Raw genomic sequence first — 23846 nt, forward strand, 5'->3', positions numbered from 1 at the left:
TTTCACACCACGGTTGGTTATTCAGCTGAAATAACCAACGCTGTGCAGAGTTGATTATTTGAACAATTGCTGGTTATCATGTCGTGTGTCGGACACTGGTGACTATTTCATCGCACACAGTTCATTATTTTTGGCGACTGCAAGAGCAACCAAAGCAACCAGCTGGTAGTACTTGCAATGGCTGATAGGATATTAGCAGGAGGACTGAGGGTGGGAGAAAGGGTGGGGGATGTGTCAATCAAACACATAATTGACTAACAGTCAACTCAATGCTGGTCTTAACCCACAGCACAGTTTATTATAACCATCATTAAAATCAGCAGTTGAAATCAGTGTGAGTGGTGGGGAAGAGGAAGTGGGCATCCCACCATAAGGAGCAGGACACCCATTTCTGATGATCCACATGTCCAACACAAAGATCCAGTCCTTGCCTCTCTGAAGTTTTTCAGCAACTATGAAGAACAAGGGGAGAGAAATATCTTGCTTTGCAGCAGTGTCCATCCCAATTAATGCCACCTTCACTCATCATTTTCCTCTCCTCCATAGTATTCTCCAGCTACAACACCATTTCATCCATCCATCCCTCACAGAAACTGTGGACACCAGCTGGCTGATGGCTTTTGAGGCCTGGACCTGCTCCTCAGCACAGCTTCTCTGATACTGACAGCACCTCCTCCAATAGGTGGCACAAATGGAGGCCTCTCCTAGGTCAGGCAAAGGTTGTGGGCCCAAAGACTTTGGTGACTTCTTTGCACTACTCATTCTTCTTTGTTAGTAACAGTAATGTATAAGCATTAAATTTAGCCTAACTAGATCCAGAGTACGATTTTATGTATGGTATGCAAATAAGCTTTTTGTGTTTTCCTAGTATGCAAAACAGTCTCTTCCCTTGTTGTTTCACAGCAACTGGTATTAATGGCATTTCAGCCCAGGGTTTCTGAGCATAGGTAAAATGTCATCTCCTGCCCCTATCCCCACCCCCTAGCCAATGCTTTGACCTGGTGGCTTTGTTGTTTCTCTATGATTTATTGTCAATTGTCAGTCCAGCAGTATCTTCATCTAAAATCTCATTAAGCTATTTCACTCTACTTTGTCAAACAAAATAACAAAATGTGTACAGATTGGATTTAAAACAACAACAAATATGTTTGCAAGTTTTGGCAATTTGTCACTCCTCCCATTCCATCACTTGATGCAGGTGCCTCACCCTTTTCCATGGGTGGGCTGGCCCTGTGTCCCTCTGTGCTCTGGCTTTGTTCACAATAATTTTGCCCTTCCTTATATCTGTTAAATTTATCCCTACACTCTTTTGTGACCAGTCCTTCCTTTTGTCCTCTGTGACATAACAGCAGTTGTCAATGAGTGGAGGTGGAAGTGAAAAAACTCACAGAGATGACAGCTGATAAAACTTTATCTTGTATGTAAGCACACTGCTACATTTGAGCATCAACTCCTTCTTGTGTTTAATACCCTGCACATAAATGCTTGCAATTAGAGCATTTTGGTTTACTGATTTAACACTAAATTACTACTGCTGAAACAGACCTTACAGGCTTACAGAACATCCAGTTATATTTCTAGTGTAACTTACAGCTCCATCAGATGAGCGTTTTATTGCGCACTCGTTACTGGGCACTCACGGATTTTCACTGGTCCCTTTCATGACGTCATCTGCCTCCCATGCACCTCCCACCTCTTCTAGCCTTCATCGTGCCACAAAAAAACCACCCCACTAAGTCCGACTTATTTTTAAAGATGGAAGTTGCCGCTATCTCCTGCTGTGTGCAGGAAAAGCAGCGCGATCAAAACGGCCCACTGAATGAGCCATGTGCATGTTGTTTACTTCCTCTTTCAAAAGAGGGAGTAATGAGGAACAAACGCACAGGTAGAGAAGCAACGGTAAGCAAACACGATTCCCCATGTGATGACCTTCTTAGTGGTAAAGTGTAAATGCAAGTGAATCCTTGTACATACTTTGAGCCTTTCAGAAGTAAGAAACAGAAGTTTAAGATAACATTTTCGGTTAACCCAATTACTTTTCATTGCTTTTTCTAGGACAGATATGTTTGACTGGGATGCAATGGTATCTGACTCGTTAACCTGTAGGATTTATTCTCATTCACATAAATTTAACTTTCCTCTTAAGAAAATGCATTATACACTTGATTACTAACCTTGTCCATCTTCTATTAGCAGGCATGTAAAAAAATGATCACAAAAAGGTACTTTCACTAAAGAGTAATTTCATTATTCATATCAGTTTAGACAGTAAAAAATAACAGATTTTTAAAAGAGCATATTCATAGAATAATGAAGGGTTGAAACATTTAGATGACCAGTTAAACAAAACGATAGATGCAAGCTGTTGATTTTTAAAAACAAGATTTAAATGCATAGTCTTACTGCAAAGAATGTACAGAACTATGACATCATTGGACAGAGTTTGGGGTTTGGATATTAAGACCCAGCAATACATTCCTATACAGTGCTTAATTTGACAAACTCATTTGTAGCTAGGCTCAGATAGCCTAGCTACAGTTATCCATGCTCTGATAACCTCTCGTTTGGATTACTGCAATGTGTTATACGTGGGGCTGCCTTTGAAAACGGTCCGGAAGCTTCAGCTGGTACAAAACAGGGCAGCCCGTTTACTAACAGTGCTGGTATTCAAAGTGCTGGTACTGACATTTAAAACCCTAAACGGTTTGGGGCCAGGTTATTTGAAGGAACGCCTCCTCCCATATGTACCTGCCTGGACCTTAAGATCATCTACAGGGGCCCTTCTCCATGAGCCCCTGCCAAAAGAAGCGAGGCAGGTGGCTACTAGGAGGAGGGCTTTTTCCGCTGTGACACCCCGGTTGTGGAATGAGCTCCCCAGAGAGGTCCGCCTGGTGCCTACACTGTACTCCTTTCGTCGCCAGCTGAAGACCTTTTTATTCTCCCAGTATTTTAACACTAAATTTTAACTTAAATTTAAATTTTACTGTTTAAACTCTGTATTTTAATTTTATATCAATTTTGCTGCGTGGTTTTTATTCTGGTTGTGCTTTTTATATTGTATTGTGTATTTGTACTTTTAACCTGTTGGTTGTCTTACTATGGTTTTAATTTTTGTGAACCACCCAGAGAGCTTCGGCTATTGGGCGGTATAGAAATGTAATAAATAAATAAATAAAATTTCTAGTGATAGGAAAATTCCCTCCAGCAGCTGCTATACTCCTTCTCCAAGAGCTGTCAGGATGGTCCACTCTCAGAGACTTATGGAACAGGAGGGGTTCCTGAATGATCTGGGGGTGTTTTCAGCAGATAGAGCTGGAGATTCTGTTGAGGCTGTTGTTTCTTTGTGGAATGGTGAGAAGCAACTACCATCACAACTATTCTCAGGAATAAGAGAAATCAAGGAACCTAATAAGCCCTATGCAAGAGATGGGCTAAAACTGTGTAGGGAGGCTGGGGTGTACATACAAGCCCTGCCCCTCCCTCATGTCCCTGTCTCCTTGAAAACCCTTAGTACATATAATAAGGGAAACTGTAAAAATATTCAGTTGTAAAAACTGAATTGTGAATCTGGCTATGCTATATAAGCATGCCAGGAATGCATTCTTCAGGTTACCAGAGGGGGCAATATTGTTCACTCCACTGTAAAGGAAGTACTAGATAGCAGAACAGAAATTGTGGTTGCTACAAAGACAAGATGTGGTCTGATTGTTTGGGAGGAATCAAATATCTAACACTTGTTCTTCTATGCACAAATCCAATGTTATTGACTGCATTCATTGGTTCAAATGAAGAAACAGTTCTGTTGTCCGAATTAATGCAGGAGTGGACCTGTAAAAATATAAGAGGTCTATGTGCAAAAGAAGAGGTACATCTTTCTCATCTCATTTTCAGAAACAGCTTTGTGATCACTGTTGATCAAAACAGATTCAAACCATGTTCATGCTGATGGAACCTGAGCATGGAGTAGTTAGAAGGAGAGAAACTGTATGTGACTGAATGCTTTTGCTGCAGACTATACAGTTCAGAAGAACACACTTGGACGCAACCTTGAACTTTTATATAGACAACTATAAAAATTAAATGAAGCGTGATAAACTGGAAGATCATTTTCTGTACAGTATAACGGCAAAACTTGTGAGATATAGCAAGTACAAAAGTAACAAAATATATGATGATGACAGACAAAAGACTAGTGTCAGTATTTGATGCCATTAAAGAAGCACTTATTTAAAGCAATGTATAAAGCAATGGAAGGCAACCTGTTGCTCTCCAGATGTTTTGGGCTAATTCCCATAATCCCTGACCATTGCCCAGGCTGGCTGGGGCTCACGTTTCACATGTTATAATTTGAGAAAGGTGTTGATAAGCTAGAAAACATTTTACTGCAAAGGATTATGGAAGTTGGAGTGGTGGTCCCTGTGTCCTCAATTTAAAATTAAAATCATTATGCAGGTTATTATGTATGCCTGTGTGGCTGTATGGCCAAAGTAGTGTGTTATCAGACAGGGGGGAAATCGTGTTTCCCTGCCATCACCACGGCCTCCTTCTGCTGTCCCACAATAGTGATGATTTTTTTACATAAGGAAAGGAAGAGGAAGCAGCAACGCCCACACGGCCCATTCAGTGGGCGTTTTTATTGTGCTGCTTTTCCTACACACAGTAGGAAATGGCGGCAAGTTCTGCTTTAAAAAATAAGTCGTATTTACTGTGGTCTATTTTGCCGTGGAAAAAGACCAGAAGGGGCAGGAGCCATACAGGAAGTGGACTGCCATCCAAAGGATGCACAAAAAACCGTGAGTGGGCAGTAATGAACGTGCAATTAAATGCTCATCTGATGACACCTATAATAAGGAATGTGTCAAAACCCCAGAACAAAATATATAGACCACCCTTCCCCAATGTGGTGCTCTCCAGGTCTTTTGGACTGCAACTCCTATATGCCCCAGCCAGCAGAGCCAAAGGATGATGAGAATTTCAGTCTGATATGTCTTGAGGACATTGTGTTGGAGAAGGCTGATATAGACTACATTCTATTCCAGACTATATTCTTTGGGCTAAGATAAAACTATTGGAAATCTATTGGAAAAAACAATAATTTTATATCCTCTAATATTCCTAGTGTGCAATTTGATGCGCTGTGCTCCCAATAGATAAGAGGCTCTGAGTTCGGAACCCACTCCCTGTCCAGCAAAATCCAGGCAGGGCAAGAGGAGGACAGAGGTGATTTGCTCGCATTCTTCCATTTTAAAGGCAAAAAGCTGTGAAAACCTCTGAGCCCATCTAGCTGGCGAACCTTTCGGAAATTGGGGAGTGGAAAGGAAAACCCATAGGATATTGGGGTTGCACTGTCCTGGACGGGGTTGCACTCTCCCTAAAGGATCGGGTCCGTAGTTTGGGGGTGCTCTTCGATCCAGAACTCTCACTTGAGGCACAGGTGAATTCAGTGGCAAAGAGCACCTTTTATCAGCTTAGGCTGATATACCAACTGCACCCTTATCTGGACAGTGATAGCCAAGCTACAGTTTTCCATGCTCTGATAACCTCTCGTTTGGATTACTGCAATGCGTTATACGTGGGGCTGCCTTTGAAAACGGTCCGGAAGCTTCAGCTGATACAAAACAGGGCAGCCCGTTTACTAACAGGGACTGGCTAGCGAGATCACATTATGCCAGTCCTTTTACAACTTCATTGGCTGCCAGTCCAGGTCCGGGCCCGATTCAAAGTGCTGGTATTGACATTTAAAGCCCTAAACGGTTTGGGGCCAGGTTATTTGAAGGAACGCCTCCTCCCATATGTACCTACCCGGACCTTAAGATCATCTACAGGGGCCCTTCTCCGTGAGCCCCTGCCAAAGGAAGTGAGGCAGGTGGCTACTAGGAGGAGGGCTTTCTCCGCTGTGGCACCCCGGTTGTGGAATGAGCTCCCCAGAGAGGTCCGCCTGGCGCCTACACTGTACTCCTTTCGTCGCCAGCTGAAGACCTTTTTATTCTCCCAGTATTTTAACACTTAATTTTAACTTAAATTTAAATTATACCGTTTTAACTCTGTATTTTAACCTTATATCAATTTTGCTGCATGGTTTTATCCTGGTTGTGCTTTTTATACTGTATTTTGTATTTGTGTTTTTAACCTGTTGGTTGTTTTATGATGGTTTTAATTTTTGTGAACCGCCCAGAGAGCTTCGGCTATTGGGCGGTATAAAAATGTAATAAATAAATAAATATTGCACATCCTTTTCCCCTCCTCCCGCCAGGATGCCCCCTTTTCTCCCTCTCTGACTTCTGTCATGAGTTCGCAATTGAGCCCTGTAAGAGAAGCTTTCCGCGGTGGCTGGAAGCAGGGAGGGAGTCAGGTAGGGATAATCAATGATCACAACTCCTCCTTGGTGCTCAAAGCACTGTCTATGGGCATGGAGGAGATGATCCGCAGCTTCCTGTGGCACCCCAGATCCTCTCTAAGAGCTATAGGAATTTTCTCTTAGATTATTGAATAAATACAGACCTGCTCTAATTCTAGATAAACCTGTCATAGTATCTGTATTAGAAGATATAGGGTTGGATCCAGAGAACCACAAGTGGTGTTCTGCTCACAGAGCAGAGCCTTTCACCCCCTCCTTTGCACTGTAGCCCCAGCACTCCTGAAAAACGGTTCCTCGGGGTCAGGACACCTTTGGAAGGAATGTGGGATATGGGGAGGCAGAAGGTCAATAGATAAGAACATAAGAACATAAGAAGTGCCCTGCTGGATCAGACCAAGGGTCCATCTAGTCCAGCATTCTGTTCACACAGTGGCCAACTAGCCATCGGCCAGGGATGAACAAGCAGAACATGGTGCAACAGCACCCTCCTACCCATTTTCCCCAGCAACTGGTGCACACAGGCTTATTGCCTCGAATACTGGAGATAGCACACAACCATTAGGGCTAGTAGCCATTGACAGCTTTCACCTCCAGGAATTTATCCAACCCCCTTTTTAAAGCCATCCAGATTGGTGGCCATCACTATATCCTGTGGTAGTGAGTTCCATAATTTAACTATGTGCTGTGTGAAGAGATGGGGGAGTCAGAGTCAAATTACACATTTTTTTTTTTTTTTTACCTTTCCATACCATCCAGTAGCCAAAGCTCTCTGGGAGGTTCACAACATTTTGTTAATTACGTAGCATGTAGCTGAGCTTCATATTTAATTTTATTCTACAGTAGGTACATGTGGCTTAGATTTGGATCAGGTCCACTGTGAACCAGTACAAGAGCAAATGAGCAAATGAGCTCATAAAATAGCAAATGAGCCAGTGTTGGCAAAAATTGGACAAAATGAAAGACATTTATGAGGTGTCTTCTTTGAATCCAAACACAATATTGAACAACTCAGAAACTGTACTACTAATTTAGAAATGAAAAATCGTGGAAAGAATTATTTGATGTAAGGGAAAGCTAAATGAAATATTGGAGTTAAATAGATTTCTTCCGATGCTAAGGTTGTTTCCTAGGAGACAAATTGTTGTAAATACTTGAAAATCAATATCAAAAAAGGAAAGATCAAGGAATGATTAAAAGATTAGAATGCAACTCTATGAGGAAAGGCACAAAAAGTCTAATGCCAGAGCATGCTGACAATCTTAAGAGACTTTGTAACCCATCCTTGATTATCCAGTCCTAGAGAGAAGCAGTTATGAAACCAGCAATTCCCAGGTGTAGCAGCACAGGTGTCAGATTTGTGTTAACTAATAAACAGTTCCCAAAGGAAATGCAAGCTTTAAATGGAAGAAATCCAGGTAATATAAAGCAGTTTTTCCCAACCTGGTGCCTTCCAAGTGCATAGGACTACAACTTCTACCATCCGTAGCCAGTATAGCCAATGCCCATGCTGGCTGGGAATGGTGGGAGTTGTACTCCAACACATTTGGAGGCCACCAGGTTGGGGAAGGCTGACCAAAAGGTTTGCCTCAGGGGTCATATGAAAAGAGACCTGCCATAAAATGCATACATCTTTTGGAGGTTCCCACACACACACACATTTTTGCCTATTGTTTCAAAGTACTTTAAAATATTTGAGATCTGCAAATAAATCCATCAGTAAAAAATAATGGTTTCAGGATATAAAGAAAACAAAGGACCCCACTCCTCAAATGGCTACACTTGCATGAAGATAAGAGAGAGTGCGGGAAAATGCTTGAGTGCCTTGCAGAGGAAAACTTCAGGCTTGAAGCACCTGAAGTCTTGCAAGAGGAACGGGGTCCCTAAAGGTCTCCTTTCCATCCAGTCTAACTGTTAGTTGAGGCAGTCAACTAATTTGGCGAAGGAGCATAACATTGTTTCCTCACTAATTATAATTGCTGGGGAGGATTTTTTTGTTATTTCTCCCATGATTGGCTTTTAGACTGGTATGTTTTCATTTCCCAGATAGTCTTCCTCCGGGGTTCTTTTTTGATATTTGTTTGTTAATTACTTGTTTTGTTCTTTTTGCCAGAATGTCCAGTGTCTTTAGGGGGGGGGGGAAAGGAGGAGGAGGAGGAGGAGGAGGAGGAGGAAGAAGCCCTGGGATGGGTGGGTAGGGGAAGGCGCCTGGGAAGGTAATCTCAGCTAAGATAGCAAAGATATATACCAGGGGGCTCTGACAAAATAGCTGTTATGGGGGCATGACCAGACACAAACTACTCATTTCACCGAAGGCAACCTGGTGAGGTTGAAAGATACATAATTTGCCCAAGAACCTATGCATAAGGCAGAAGTGGGCTCTGAAACACAAAACAACTCCCTTGAACCCACAGTTTTCTGCTCCACAGAAGACCCAATTCAGAGAAGGCAATCCAATTAATTTCCCCAAAATCACCTCTAATTTTTTAAAATTAATTTATTTCCCCAAATCCACAGGAAAATTGCCCCCAAATCAACTCCTCATCAATTAGCTTTCAATCCTCTAATTTCCCCAGTGCCTGCCAACTCCATCTTTTCTTCACTCTTTCTCTTTCTGCCAGTCAACTCAACTCCAATCTCTTTCTTCTTCCTTGTGCACCCCATTTCTCTGCCCCCTGCTGAACCCCCCATTTGCTTAACATACACTGGCAGGGAGGGATTTGTTTTTTAAAAATAGTTTTAGGGAGTCTGGACATGATGCAAAGCTACATGGGCCCAGAGGCACTCTGGGGAAATTAGGGTGTTGGGTGGCTGGAGCCTTCGACAGCACTGCATTTTGCAGAATGTCCAGCCACCCTGTAAAAATGCACTGTTTTAATGGGTTTCAAAGGGAAAAGGCACGAGAACCTCACAAGCACTGCAACATGGTGCCACAGTTGCCATATTAAGTAAGTCCAGGTGGAACTTCTATTTACATTAGTGAAATTAGAGTACAACCAACAGGAGTTGCTGGTGTCTGCAATGGGAAAACTAACATCAATCTTTCCCCACAAAGGACAATGGGTATTCTATGAAATGCAGTTTAAGAGTGAGCTCAGTTGTGCCACAACAACATTTTTTTGGCTGGCTGAACACGCCAGCTTCCACAGTCATCTCATTCAGAAAAGTTAGAATCACTCCCTTTACATTGGTTTAATGGCTACTATGCTGTGTTATGTTCGGTTATTAAAATTGTGGGTAGTTTAATCTCAGCTCTTGCTCCCTGTCCCTTTACTGCCGTCCTCATGCAATTCCCTTTCCTATTAAATGTAAAAATAAGGTATTCACTAGAATAAGGAATTAAGCAATTTCACTTTTACAATTCAATATTCTAATGAAGGAACTGAGCATGACCATCCCCTCTGATAAATATCCCAATATCAATCCTTATTTCACACTAATAAAAGCAGCACCTTCTTTTTGGTGGTTCCTCTTACAGAAAGTTTATGCAATTCCTGCTTGGCCTTTAAAAAGCAGTGTAAAGACCATGAGTGTTGAGAAATCGTCAGTTCTTGATAGGCTGTGAATGAAATGACTGTGAATGTTTCTGATGTCATAGCTATAATGTTATGCTGGGGAGGGGGAGGGGATGGTGAATGGTGTCTTTTAATTTTTGCTTTATAAGTTACCTAGAGAATTTGATTTCTTTAAAATTTAAAATAAAAAATCTCTACTGTTGAGTCTGCTACCAAGACTCAACCTCAGCTTTAAATAAAAGTCCAGTTTTCAATAGTGCCTTCAATAATTCGAGTTTAAATAGTGCATCCCAGTAGCACCACAAAGCCTTACCTTTTTCTGTGTGTTTCACTCTCTGTTCTTCATCTGGAGGTTTCGGTGGTGGCCACACTGACGGAATTCTCCTCGGAAACCTTCCTTCAATGTAATCAGATGAATGCGTGGGTTGGTTGACTGCAGCCCAAGTGTAAAGCTGATCTTGCTGTAGTCATTTACAAAATAAAAATAAAATGTAAATATTACATATTTTCAGGATCAAAGTTATTACAAAGAGTATTTAACAATCCACTGCTACTTCACTATTTTCTTTCATATCGTGTCTCATGAAATCTCTTATTAGATTTTTTTCCCCAAAAAATTCCCAGTTAGTCATGGATTAATTGAATTGCCCTGTGCCAGGCACTATCCCTTCCTCAATTCCACATGTATAAAATGGGAATAACAACTTGCCTCAAAGAATTGCTTAAAGAAGAATGAGACATGGATTGTATAGCATTTGAACTCTAGAAATATATCAGTCTTATCAACAGAAATTTAGATAATTTTGTTTCTAATGCATTAGTGGGAACACAGCCCACTATGTGCTGCATTAAACAAACATAATTGTTAAAGGAAGTCAAACATATTGTTAACCACCATGTTACATGGTGGGTGAAGCAAACCATTGATCCATATTATAATTTCTAAATTAATCATATTGTCAGTTATGAAAAAATAGTGTTCAATGCCAAGCAGAACACACTTAAACTACAGTGAGATACAGCAATTCTATTTATAATATGCAATTGTAAAGGTAGAGTTAATGACATTCAAGCAAGGTCCTGGTTAAATTTTAATTGCAGGATTATATACATTATTCTGGAGTTTTGACAATTTAGACATTCAAAATTCCTCTTAGAATTAGGATCAGTGAATCCCTATTTCTTTTTGTCTTGTTTTCTAAAATGAGCAGTATTTACATCCATCTGGATATAAGAGGTCATTGTATTAATAAATCAGACACAGACACACTAAACTTAAAAAACAACAGGGAAGAAACAAAACCACCAGTTCTTTAAATACTCGCTGCAATTGTTCAATATTAGCACATATTAGGAAAACAGCTTGTTTGAAGGTTTATATTTTGTCTGCGTCTCTGTGCTTTCATTCGATAAGCCAACTACAGATTTACATTTTCTGCTCTGCATAAACCTGCCTTACAGTCCCAAATGACAAGCACTTTGCTTACCATAACCAAATTACTGAATACAGAATCTGTTCACCACTGAAACTTCCCAGAATAAAAGGTGATTCCCACCTCCCACCCCCCACCCCTTTTTCAAAGCATGTTAGCTTTGCAAACTAGCTGCCTTGTTATATACAGTTATTGACAAAATGAGGATCTGTGTATATGCATATTCTCTTACACAGCAATTTTGGCTGCTCCTTCTAAACTGCAGAGCTATCCTATTTGGGTGAAGCAAGCTACTTGTCTGCAGAATCTGGGAATACTTTATCAGTCCCTAACCAGTACGGCTACTTTCTTCCCTCTGGTTACATTTACTCAAACAATTCCAGTTTTTCTCCGTGCTGGCTTGCAAAACAGTTGCTACCAACCTACCTACAAAATTTAACCTCCTGCCCAGTTAACAGTTAAACCTACATGGTACTTACAGCTAAGAACAAGCGTGCCTGACCTCCAAGCTGAATTCGGGGAGTGCCATTATCTTGTTTGTTTCATTACTGACGTAGACAGACTCATCGTATAAATAAATAAGGAGCTATTGAAGACGTACAGCAGTTAGCAGCATAGCCACTATAATGCGATGCAGTGCAGGTGTCTCTTCACAAAGCTACAAGATACATAGCATTGGGAAGGCCTAAGACAAAGAATGCTGCCCTGAAAGAGTTAATAGATGTCTATGCGATAGAAATAGAACTGAAATCAATTCATCAGACCTGCGCAAATGGCTAGAAGGATGTTACAAGGAGCCTTAGTCAGCAGTACTGGATTAACAGAGGAGGGGCGGGGAGAGGAAAAAAGATACACTGGCAACGGTGGACAGAAATTATAGGATGTATGATATGAGAAAAATACTATTTCCCTTAGGTTCCTCCCCCTAAATTGCTTCCTTTATGCTAAAAAATGCCAACAGCTCAGTTGTTGATCATTCTTAAGGATATGTACTGCAGGAAAACAAATAACTATGTTAAAGATAAGATGAGCGTGGAGCTCAGAGAACCATGGGAAGGTGAAGCCTTGACTTGGAGCTAGCTACTGGATGGCGAAGGACCTGCACCTATTTTATGGATGAAGAAGTTCGGTAGGGAGTGAAAAGCAATCTTCTAATATAAATTTCTAAGACATGTCTTTAACCTAAGTTCATAGAATCATAGAATAGTAGAGTTGGAAGGGGCCTATAAGGCCATCGAGTCCAACCCACTGCTCAATGCAGGAATCCACCTTAAAGCATCCCTGACAGATGGCTGTCCAGCTGCCTCCTGAATGCCTCTAGTGTGGGAAAACCCACAACCTCCCTAGGTAATCGGTTCCATTGTCATACTGCTCTGTCAGGAAGTTTTTTCTGATGTCCAGCTGGAATCTGGCTTCCTGTGACTTGAGCCCATTATTCCATGTCCTGCACTCTGGGATGATCGAGAAGAGATCCTGGCGCTCCTCTGTATTTGAAGAGCGCTATCATGTCTCCCCTCAGCCTTCTCTTCTCCAGGCTAAACATGCCCAATTCTTTCAGTGCCTCCTCATAGGGCTTTGTTTCCAGACCCCTGATCATCCTTGTTGCCCTCCTCTGAAAACGCTCCAGCTTGTCTGCATCTTTCTTGAAGCATGGTGCCCAGAACTGGACACACTACTCAAGATGAGGCCTAACCAGTGCCAAATAGAGGGGAACCAGTACCTTGCGCAAATTGTTATCAAGAAACTTTGGGAGTCATAAGGTCTGTTGTTTCAATTTCATTATTGTCTTCATCAGTAGGGGTACTTGATTTCTGCAAGTGGAATTGGGCTGTGTAGCAGGCAGCAATGGCTCCTGCTTGGACAGAAAAGGCCCACCTGGCCTCCCCTTCTTCCCCACTGATTCTTTGAAAGCTGAAGGTTATATTGACAGTATATTATTGCTGCAGCATGCTCTATTGCCCATGATCATGGGAGCTGAACTACAGCTTCATTCATCCCCATTGTAAAATTTCATTGTTAGAGGGAACAATCACAATTAAGCTATTAACATTCCAAGGTGCAACACTGTTGAATCTTTGCAATAGATTTTAACGAGTAATGCAATATCAGCAAGCTGTAGGTCCATAGTACTAGAATACCAGATATATAGTACAATCCAGACATAAGACCCATGGGAGAATTACTCCCATGTTCGTGTATAGAATTGTAGCCTTAGACTCCTTATTTTGCTCTAGATATGTCAACCACTCACACTCAGAATTTCATATTCATCGTGTTTCTCATTCTGCTATAATTACCTAGCTCAGAACTAATGACAAAGCAGAGCTAACTAAAGTAGCAACCTAGTCCTAAGCAATCAAGCCAGCATATCTGATTGTAGTGGCATTGCAAGCCCACCACAAAGTTTCATGTTTATTTTTAAAAAAATCCTATTTCTACACTGCCTTTTGACCGTCTCAAAGCAGTTTACAGAACAAAGTACCACAAAAACAATAGAAATGTTAAAACAGAGTAATAAATCCAAGAAGATCACCTCAAATTAAATCCATTAAAAGTCAGGTGGAATAAATATGTTTCACAGCCTGCCTAAACATAATCAGGGCAGCATCTCCTCCTTTCATAGGAAATTCTATAACTGGGCTGCTGCCACAGAAAAGACCTTGTACCTTCAAACATTTAGTATGCTTTGACACAGACCAGTGTTTTATTACAAGTGGATAATACATTCATTAATAGGGATGGGCAAACGGGTGATGTTTGAGATCACCAGAATTCTCTGAACACTGTCACATATCTCATCACTTGCTCGATTCCCATTTGTGATTGATGCTTGCTTGGCATGAATGGGAAAATTGTGCAAATCAAGCAGCAATCAAATGGAAAATTTGTGCAAATTTCCTCGAATTTGCCCAGCTTTCTTCCATAAAGTAAAATGGGACTGATTACGTCTATGGGAGAAATTCGCTTAATTTAGAAAAATTGCACAAATCTTACAAGAGCACATGTTGTGCAATTTACAAATATTTTCAGCAGACACACACTCACATTTGCAATCATTTTTGGGGCTTTGAACAGGGCATACTTGCATGTATTATGAGCAAAAACTAAATCCCCATACATCCCTACTCACTAAAACAACAATACAGATGTTGTGGTAGACATTGTGACCAGTTTGCCTGTGAGTGATTGCCGGATGAAGTTTCACTGTATAAAGGATGAAAAGCTTAGCCTTCTCATCCTTGCTCCTGATTACAACCATAATGGTGTAATGTAATGGAAGTAATGTGCTAAAAAGCTTAGGAATATTCTTAAAGTAATGTAATTATTCAGCAACCCCAAGTGCAATAAGAGCACATCTATTAGCAGTGCCAATTCCAAGATTTGGGGGCTTTGGAGCAAGGCAACTTCCACTGACCCCTTAACCTAGAAGTGCTGGAGTTTCTTGAACTAGTAGTGTTTCTTCCCTAATGGTGGCATAAGGTTCATAGTGCAGAGAAGACTAGCATGATAATTTCCCTACCTCACGTGTTAACTCCTTAATTATTAGCCCTGCTGAATCAGACTAGGCTCTAGAATACAACAGCTCCAACTCTCAAAGGCTCATGGTGAACAATTTGCTAGACGTTTTGCAGATAAAGTTGTTCATATTCATGCCAACTTGGATGTCATTGTGCCAACAGAGTCTGAGATGCACCGGGGTGGGGGGAGGGCTAGTCATGTTATAGATAACTTTTTAAAAGAAGGATATTTACAGCCTCTCTGAAGTACTCTATTTCATGGCACAGATGCATACAACTTAAATCAAAAGGAAACAAAAATGGTGCCTGGGGAGCAAGCTGGCCTGGGGAGAATTCCAAAGGGACCACAAGAAAAAAGGCCTCATCCTGCGTAATACTGGCTCCTAGTGATTGGCAAGCTCCCTGGGAGCTCGCTGAGCACTGCCCAGCTGTCCCTTCTCCGGACGAGCTGGACCAGCGAGCAATCAGCAATGAGCGGGTCTGAGGCCTCCGGAAAGTGCGCAATTCTCACAGAATGCTATTAGCATCCTGGGGGCTTCCACACTTACAATCATAGAACCATAGAATAGTAGAGTTGGAAGGGATCTATAAGGCCATTAAGTCCAACCCCCTGCTCAATGCAGGAATCCACCTTAAAGCATCCCTGACAGATGGCTGTCTAGCTGCCTCTTGAAGGCCCCTAGTGTGGGACAGCCCACAAACTCCCTAGGTAACTGGTTCCATTGTCGTACTGCTCAAACAGGAAGTTTTTCCTGATGTCCAGCTGGAATCTGTCTTTCAGTAACTTGACCTCCATCAGTCCATGTCCTGCACTCTGGGATGATCAAGAAGAGATCCTGGCCCTCCTCTGTGTGACAAACTTTCAAGTATTTGAAGATACTGCTCAAACAGGAAGTTTTTTCTGATGTCCAGCTGGAATCTGGCTTCCTGTGCCTTTGGCCCATTATTCCATGTCCTGCACTCTGGGATGATCGAGAAGAGATCCTGGTGCTCCTCTGTATTTGAAGAGCGCTATCATGTCTCCCCTCAGCCTTCTCTTCTCCAGGCTAAACATGCCCAATTCTTTCAGTGCCTCCTCATAGCGCTTTGTTTCCAGACCCCTGATCATCCTCATTGCCCCCCTCTGAACCACCTCCGGCTTGTCTACATCTTTCTTGAAGTGTGGTGCCCAGAACTGGACGCAATACTCAAGATGAGGCCTAAGCAGTGCCAAATAGAGGGGAACAGTACTTCGTGCAATTTGGAAGCTATACTTCTATTAATAGCATTTGCTTTTTTGCAGCCGCATCACACTGTTGGCTCATATTCAGCTTGTGATCTGCAACAATTCCAAGATCCTTCTCACTTGTAGTATTGCTGAGCCAAGTATCCCCCATCCTGTAGCTGTGCATTTGGTTTCTTTTTCCTAGGTGTAGAACTTGGCATTTATCCCTATTAAATTTCATTCTGTTGTTTTCAGCCCAGCGCTCCAGCCTATGAAGATCACTTTGAAGTTTGCTTCTGTCTTCCAGGGTATTAGCTATCCCATCCAATTTTGTGTCATCTGCAAATCTGATAAGCATTTCCTGCCCCTCCTCATCCAAGTCATTAATAAAAATGTTGAAGAGCCTCAGACCTGCACTTCCCCTCCCTACCTGCTGCCTCTATTGGGGCCTGAAAAGGCCTCTTAACACTTGCAAGGGAGAGGGAAGAATCACAGGAATGGGAACAGCGTGGCCAGGGGAATCTGTGCCCTTTCCGGAGGCCCGGAAAGCATGCTTTCCCAGACCCTTCCACATTGGGGCCTGAAGATAGAAGGGGAAAACCCCTTCTCCTCTTTCCCCTCCCCCCCACATCAGGATCTGAAAGGGCCTCTTAACACAGGGCCCTTGCAGGCCCTGATGTGTGCGAGGGTGGCAGGAAAGCTTGAGGGCCTTTAAGACTATCATCGGCAAGGCAAGGAGGCCATTGGCAAAGCGGAGAGGTCTATGGCAATTTCCCCAAGGCTAGAGGAAATCATGCATTTTTACCTGCGCCCGACAGGACTAGCGCCCCATTGTTCTCAAAGGAACCATGAGACAAAAATCCTTTGGGTGCATTTGCTGGGGCCTGCACGGGGCATTTGCTGGGGTCTGCACGGGGCATCTGGTAAGCTCACAGGCACCAGCAGATTTTTGACCCACCCCTACTGGCACCTCTTCACAGACAGTCAAGTCATCATGAATGTGAGTGTGTGAATCATCACAAAAATCTTGCATAAACACTAACAATTCAACTGTGGCTTACATCAAAAGTGGGTGCACTTTGTGGTGCACTCTGACTACATGGCTCTCTGAAGCAATCACTGAAGGGGAGCAGAAGACCCATGGCAATGATCCAAGAACAAAGCTTCTCAGCTTCTTCTTGTGGTGCATTCTCCTGCTGGCTGGACAGCTTTTCCAGCAGAGTTCGACCTGCAAAAATTAGTGAATGAATTAATGTTAAAACAATTACCATCCATGAAACACACAAAAGTGACTAGGAGAACATTTAGTCTAATGTTTCAGAAAAAAGAATTTTAACAGAATATCCATTCAGGTGGCTAAAAGAAACCATGGCAAAATAAGGTTGTCGTATCATTTACAATAGACTAAACCCCTGTCTTGCGCACATCTTTGGCATAAACAGGTTAACATGAAACATCTGAAACAGTGAACACTTTTATTGGCAGCAAATAAGGTTTCATAGATGAGCTTCCTATCTGTCATGGCAAAAGCTTTATAACTGTAACTCTCCAAAATTCATATATCTGATGGCAAATAGCTATAGGCTCATTATTTAATTCAAAGAGCAGTAAGTTAATAGCTATAACTATGAGCGATCAATCTAACTTCGTTTCCCCATTGCAATCTCTATGGTTCAGAATATAGCATAAGGGTCTTGAATGATTCCTGGTGTAAACCATCCCAGGTAATCAAAGATAAGGGTTTTAGAAAAACACCTAAGTAAATCTATATATGCAGATTGAATTTGTCATTGGTATCTCCATGCTACATGGGTCCAGGCCTATCAAACCCAAGAGTCAAAACATAGGTTCAAGAGTAAGCCCTAAGTGAACCCACACCCAGAGATTCCATGGGGCTAACTATGTGTGGGGAAAGCCCCATGGTGGCTCTGGATCTACAGTGCATCGGTTAGACAACGCAAGTGCAAGTTCATAGCTACCGCAGGGCTTTCCTGCAATGCTGTGTTTTGAAAAAGTCAGGGATTTACCCCGACTTTTTCAAATGGAACAACGTCAACATGGCACTTCTGCAGGGAAGGTAGCTGTCAAGAGCCACAGGAGGGTGTGCGTGAAGAAATGGGGATGGCAGCAAAGGATTAGCAGCAGTGACAGTGCCAAACACTGTAGCTGTAGATGCTGGGGCAAGAAGGTGGCAGCAGATAGGCTGGATGTGGGGAGAGAGGGACAGGCTGCACTTGAAGTGCAGAAAAGAGCAACTAAAATGATTGAGGGACTGGAGTATCTTCCCTAGGAGGGAAGGTTACAACAGTTGGGATTGTTTAGCTTGGAAAAAAGGAGGCTAAGGGGAGACACGATGGAGGTGTACAAAATCATGCATGGTGTGGATAATGTGGATAGGGAGACATTTTTCTCTCTCTCCCAAAATACAAGAATCTGGGTCATCCCTTGAAGCTGACTGGCGGGAGTTCAGGACAGATAAAAGGAAATTAAACTATGGAATTCACTACCATAAGAGGTAGTGATGGCCACCAAGTTGGATGGCTTTAAAATGGAGTTGTATAAATTCCTGGAGGAGGAGCCTATCAATGGCTCCTAGTCCTGATGGCTATGTGCTACCTCCAGTATAAAAGGCAGTATGCCAATGTTCACCCGTTGCTTTTATACCGTTTCCTGCTTGTGGGTCCCTGGTCAACAGCTGGTTGGCCACTGCGTGAATAGAATGCTGGACTTGGTCTGATCTAGCATGGCTCTTATGTTCTCATTTGCGACATGCCAATGGCAAGCGGGTCTTGCAGTCCTGCTCTTTATTTGCCAGAATGGAAAAGCTGAGAGATGGTTTGGGATAGGAGGGGATAGAGCAAAAGAGAAACATGAAGGTGCCAGAGGACATCCACTTGGCTCCTTCAATGGTGGCTTTTAGACGAGTTGCAAAAAAACACCCCTTTTATTTGGCAGGCATTCCATCTCATCTCCTCATGAATCTGCAAATTTCTAAAATTAAAAATACATATGAAAACTCTCATTTAAATACTGAAAACAGCATTTCAGTATGCATTTTATCCTAAAAGTACACATGCTGTGTGCATTTTATCTGAAATACAAATTTTTAATTCATTTTATCTGGAAACAAGCACTTGCTATGCATTTTGTTTTAAAGTATATTTTTTCTATTTTTAATTTTATTTTTCGTTCTGATCTGCGTATTAATTAGGAAGGGTGAATCGAGTTGGTTTACTTAAAAATGAGGTGGAAGAAAAGCCTTCAGGATCCCTACAGGGAACCTGATAGATAGATTCTTGTAAGTACTGATTGTATTTTGAAAGTAATGATTGAATTTCAGGCCCCTGAATTCTTATAAATAACACACTATCCAAATTTTGTGAGGGTGGATATTCTGCCATTCCTAAAATGAAAAGAAAGGGAGAGACTCCGGTTTATGCTTGCACACATACAAATGAGCTCTTTGTAACATAGCAGTAATTAAAAGCAGCTTGGCCAGTGGTGTATAAGGGGAGAAATCAATAGCTCTAGAAGTGGAAAGTCTGAAAACAAGAATAACTAATTTATTTTAATGTTTTCAATGGCAATAAACATTAGAATAACTGAGATCTCATCAGTTGAATATGCTTGGAGTTTCACTCTGACAAAGGTTCCATCCAAGTTTCTAAACAATTAAGTAATTATTGTATAGAACAGCCTTTCCCCATCTGGTGCCTTCCAGATCTGTTGGACAATAATTCCCACTATCCCCAGCCAGCATGTTTGGCTGGGGATACGGGGAATTGTTGTGCAACACATCTGGAGGGCATGAGTCTTGGGAAATCTGGTATAGAAAGTTGTAATCTTCTGATAAAAAATATGGAACGAGGGGCTACAATAATTATTGAAATAAAAAGGAAAACAGCAAGAGGGTCTTAGTAATATTAGAATGCATTTTTAATCCTAAAATTAATCACCCGAGGAAAGATGGATGCAAGGAGAAAATGTTATTATAAATGTTATTATTTTAAATTGTTTGGACAAAAACATTAAATTACTCCTTGACATGAAAGAGCTAAGAAGGGCTACAAATAATCCAAAGGATTATTAAGAATCTAACTATTTTGGACAGTGATTTCTCATGGGTCTTTTAGAATTATTGACTTGATAGAAGGAATAAAAACAAAATCTAATATAAACACTTCTTATGGAATAAAAGCTGAATGATACATAATATGTATGCATGCAAAAAAAAGAAAAAGATTCATATATAACAGTTTGATCACTATTTTGTGACATTTTGAAACACCTGTGATCCAATGAGAATATGAACAAAACAGGATATATATTTAAATTAGCTTTAAACATTTCTGTATATAAAACCAAGTCATGTTAGAAGAGATATCTTACTGCAGGGGTGGGCAGAAAGCATCTCCAGATGTTTTGACTTCAGCACTGAGCATTCTTGACCCTAAGGCCATGCTGAAAGTTACTATCTGAAAGCATCTGGTTATCTATTTTCCGCCCAGCCCTGCCTTCCTTCAGGCATCCCCAACATGCCACACAATAATGTGCAAATGCAAAAGGTTCTCACTGACTTGCTCCACTTCATTCAAAAATGTACTTGCATTTATATAGGGTGACCATATTTTGGAAACCAAAAAAGAGGACAATATGGTCGGCCCCCAAGGGGGCGTGTCCAGCACCAAGGGGGCGTGCCCACCCGAACATAGCCTTGGTCACATGTCTGATTTTACAGCACACATTTAAGACACATCTCTTCTACATAACATCTTAATGTTAAAATCACTGAAATAAAGAACAAGTGAGAGCTTCAATGTATCTGAAATTCACTTCACTCACTTTTGTAGGTTTTGCTGTACTTTGAAGCTTTTGTTATACTCTGTGTGTTACATTCTCCCCTTCCCTTAAATATCTTTTCTGACTGTATCTTCACTCATTGCAAGCTGCTGCTGTTGTTAACAGGGTTTGCTACTGGCTGGCTGGCTGGCTGGCTGGCTTTTTTAAATTTCAATTTTTTAAAAAAGCTTGTGTATAATTGTCACAAGTTTCTCTACTCTAGCATTAGGTTAAAACCTCAATTTTAAAAAAAATCCTTAAAAATCAATAGATTAACAGATCTGTTTCAAATTTGATATGGCTAAAGCTGTACCTAAAAGCTATCATGGTGCCAACTTTCATCTCTTTATCTTTAAAAAAGACGGTTTTAAAAATAATAATTTTAAAACCTAAGTTTTAAAAATATCCTTAAAAATCAATGAACAGTTCTGTTTCAAATTTGGTATGACTAAAGCCCTACCGAGGAGCTACCATTGTGCCAAGTTTCATGTCTTTATCTTTAAAAATGACAGAGTTATAAGCATTTTTGTTAATTCCCATTAGAGCTGCTCTTTGGCTGGGGAAGATTGGAAAAACCCGGATTTCCCCTCCCCTCCCGGATTTGTCACCAAAACCCTGGACAAATCCTGGCAAATCCGGTCATATGGTCACCCTAATTTATATGCAAAAAATATTTGCTGTTGCTTGAATGTAATTTCTGATTCAATATTTATTATTATTATTATTATTATTATTATTATTATTATTATTATCATCATCATCCATTTCATTTTGATTCCACTCTTCTTCCAGGAAACCTACAGAGGTGTACATTCTTCTGCCTTCTCTTATCCTCACAACAATCATATTGAAGTAGGTTAAGGTAAGAGGTGATGATTGGCCAAAGTGCATCTGGTGAGCTTCCTAGATGAGCAGAAATTTGAACCCACGTCTTCCAGTGTCTAGTCCAACAACCTATCCACTTGATAATACAGGTGGTAACAGTGACTAGCAGTAGTTCTAATACCCATCTAGATAAAAAAAAACACCCTATATTTTGCTACCAAGGTAAGCTTTCTGTACATGAATTTGTTCATGAGCCATTGCATATTCCTATACGTGTCAACCTTTTTTTTTAAAAAAAAAGACAGCTAGAGAATTTATACAATAGAATTGGCATGTCTACCTAAGTTAAACGTATGCCTACATGGGCCTTAAACACATACAAACTTCAAGACTCTCTGTACTTCTATTTTTATTGGGGTCTATGGCAAATCCAGCACTATTTTTGTTAACCGCCCAGAGAGCTTCGGCTATTGGGCGATATAAAAAAGCAATAAATAAATATTATTGACACAGCCGAAAACAATATATTTTTTAATCTTTCTAGTTATGTCGCTACAATATCCAATACCCCCCCCCAAAAAAAACAGACAAAGGAAGACCCTACAAAGGATATAAACTATGTATAATATTTTCTATTTAGATATTGAAAATATCAATTTTTCATTTAATAAAAATTAAGTTTTGAATAAACAGTATCAAGTATCAGAATGCACACTTGGGTCTGACTAATAGGGATGTCGGCAAGGTTTATCCAAGGCAGGCTTTGAAACTAGGTTTTGGGTGTTTTTAATTGCCACAAATAGGGGATGTGCTTTGAAATCCCTGGAATTCTTTCCCAGCCCCAGAAGAATTACTGCCTTTTTTCACTACTTGCCCTGCTAGTACTCACCAATCCCTGGACCCTGAAAGACTCTGCAAGCCCCCATGCCCTCCCCATTTTCCCTCCTCCCCAGTAGGCCGGTGCACAGCACTGCTGCTGCTAGTGTTATGGCAGGAGCCTCTCTCTCATATACTCCATCACATCTCTTGCGGCCTTCTGGCTAGGTAAGGCCTTAAGATGAAGGGGAGAAGAATGTTTGGGGAGTGGGAGCTGGTGGGCAGGGGATGTTTACAAGCCTCAAATTTGAGTTTACAAGCCTCAGAAAATAAATAGAATTATTTCCGTTTTTCAGAAATAACTGAAAGGTAAGTGGATTTCCTGGGCATCATCCAAAAATGGAATTGCATAGAAGGTGTTTGTTTTTCCTTTGAGCCTTTTCATCGGCCAATTCCTTAAAATGCTTCATTATATTAAGAATATGCAACAGCCAATTCTTTCATTTAAGCAAAATTGAATTTGAATTCAGGGTACTACCACAATGTGCAATGCTGCAATTAAATGAACCCAGTCAAGCTCACTCTCAAGCAACTTCCAAAGAATTGTTGTGATTTTTTCTTTATTAGGACATACTTATATTGCCAATATAAACAAAAACTACTGTTATGGCTTCTGTCCAAGTAACTTGAGAATACGGCTAACAACCTCTTTAAAGGAACTCTTACTACCTTTCCTTACAAAACTGCAATTCAAATAAGGATGTGAATGCAAGCAAAACTTGAGCTCCTCAAACCTCTCCAAATTCTATCTCAAAGCTTGTTTTACCTCTTGTCCATATCAGATTGTGAGCTTTGGGGGGGTTTTGCATGAAAATTTATGCGTACTTATGTGCATATTTTTTCTAAATGCATGCATCAGTTGTGCACATCTTTGAATTGTACAAGTTCCCCCATAGATTAATGCTCTTTGTGTGCATTTTTCAAAGCTACACATTTTTCATGTGTATTTTCAAATATACACATGCTGTTGAATACATTTTATTATATTATTATTATTATTATTATTATTATTATTATTATTATTATTATTAGGTCTGCAAATTATATTAGAAGCTCGGAAATGGAACCAATGACCTAGGGAGGTTGTGGGCTCTCCCACACTAGAGGCATTCAAGAGGCAGCTGGACAACCTTCTGTCAGGGATGCTTTAGGGTGGATTCCTGCATTGAGCAGGGGGTTGGACTCGATGGCCCTTCCAACTCTACTATTCTATGATTCTATGAAATGTACAGATGTTGACAGCAGATTGCGTTCGAGTCCAAGTGTCAATTTGGGAGGTGC

The 23846-nt window shown here is 41.0% G+C and overlaps 1 protein-coding gene across 1 annotated transcript in view; it reads right to left on the minus strand.

Moving 5' to 3' along the window:
* Positions 1-23846, minus strand: part of FMN2 (formin 2) — a 177304-nt gene that overhangs the window by 136951 nt on the left and 16507 nt on the right. The window contains exons 2-4 of the mRNA XM_063124336.1: positions 17087-17253; positions 10184-10331; positions 2175-2186 (exon numbers count right to left, since the gene is read on the minus strand). Of these exons, the coding sequence (XP_062980406.1) occupies positions 2175-2186; positions 10184-10331; positions 17087-17253 (327 nt within the window). The remainder of the gene's footprint in view (positions 1-2174; positions 2187-10183; positions 10332-17086; positions 17254-23846) is intronic.

This window comes from Elgaria multicarinata, chromosome 4 (assembly GCF_023053635.1).
Source record: "Elgaria multicarinata webbii isolate HBS135686 ecotype San Diego chromosome 4, rElgMul1.1.pri, whole genome shotgun sequence".
Lineage (NCBI taxonomy): Eukaryota > Metazoa > Chordata > Lepidosauria > Squamata > Anguidae > Elgaria > Elgaria multicarinata.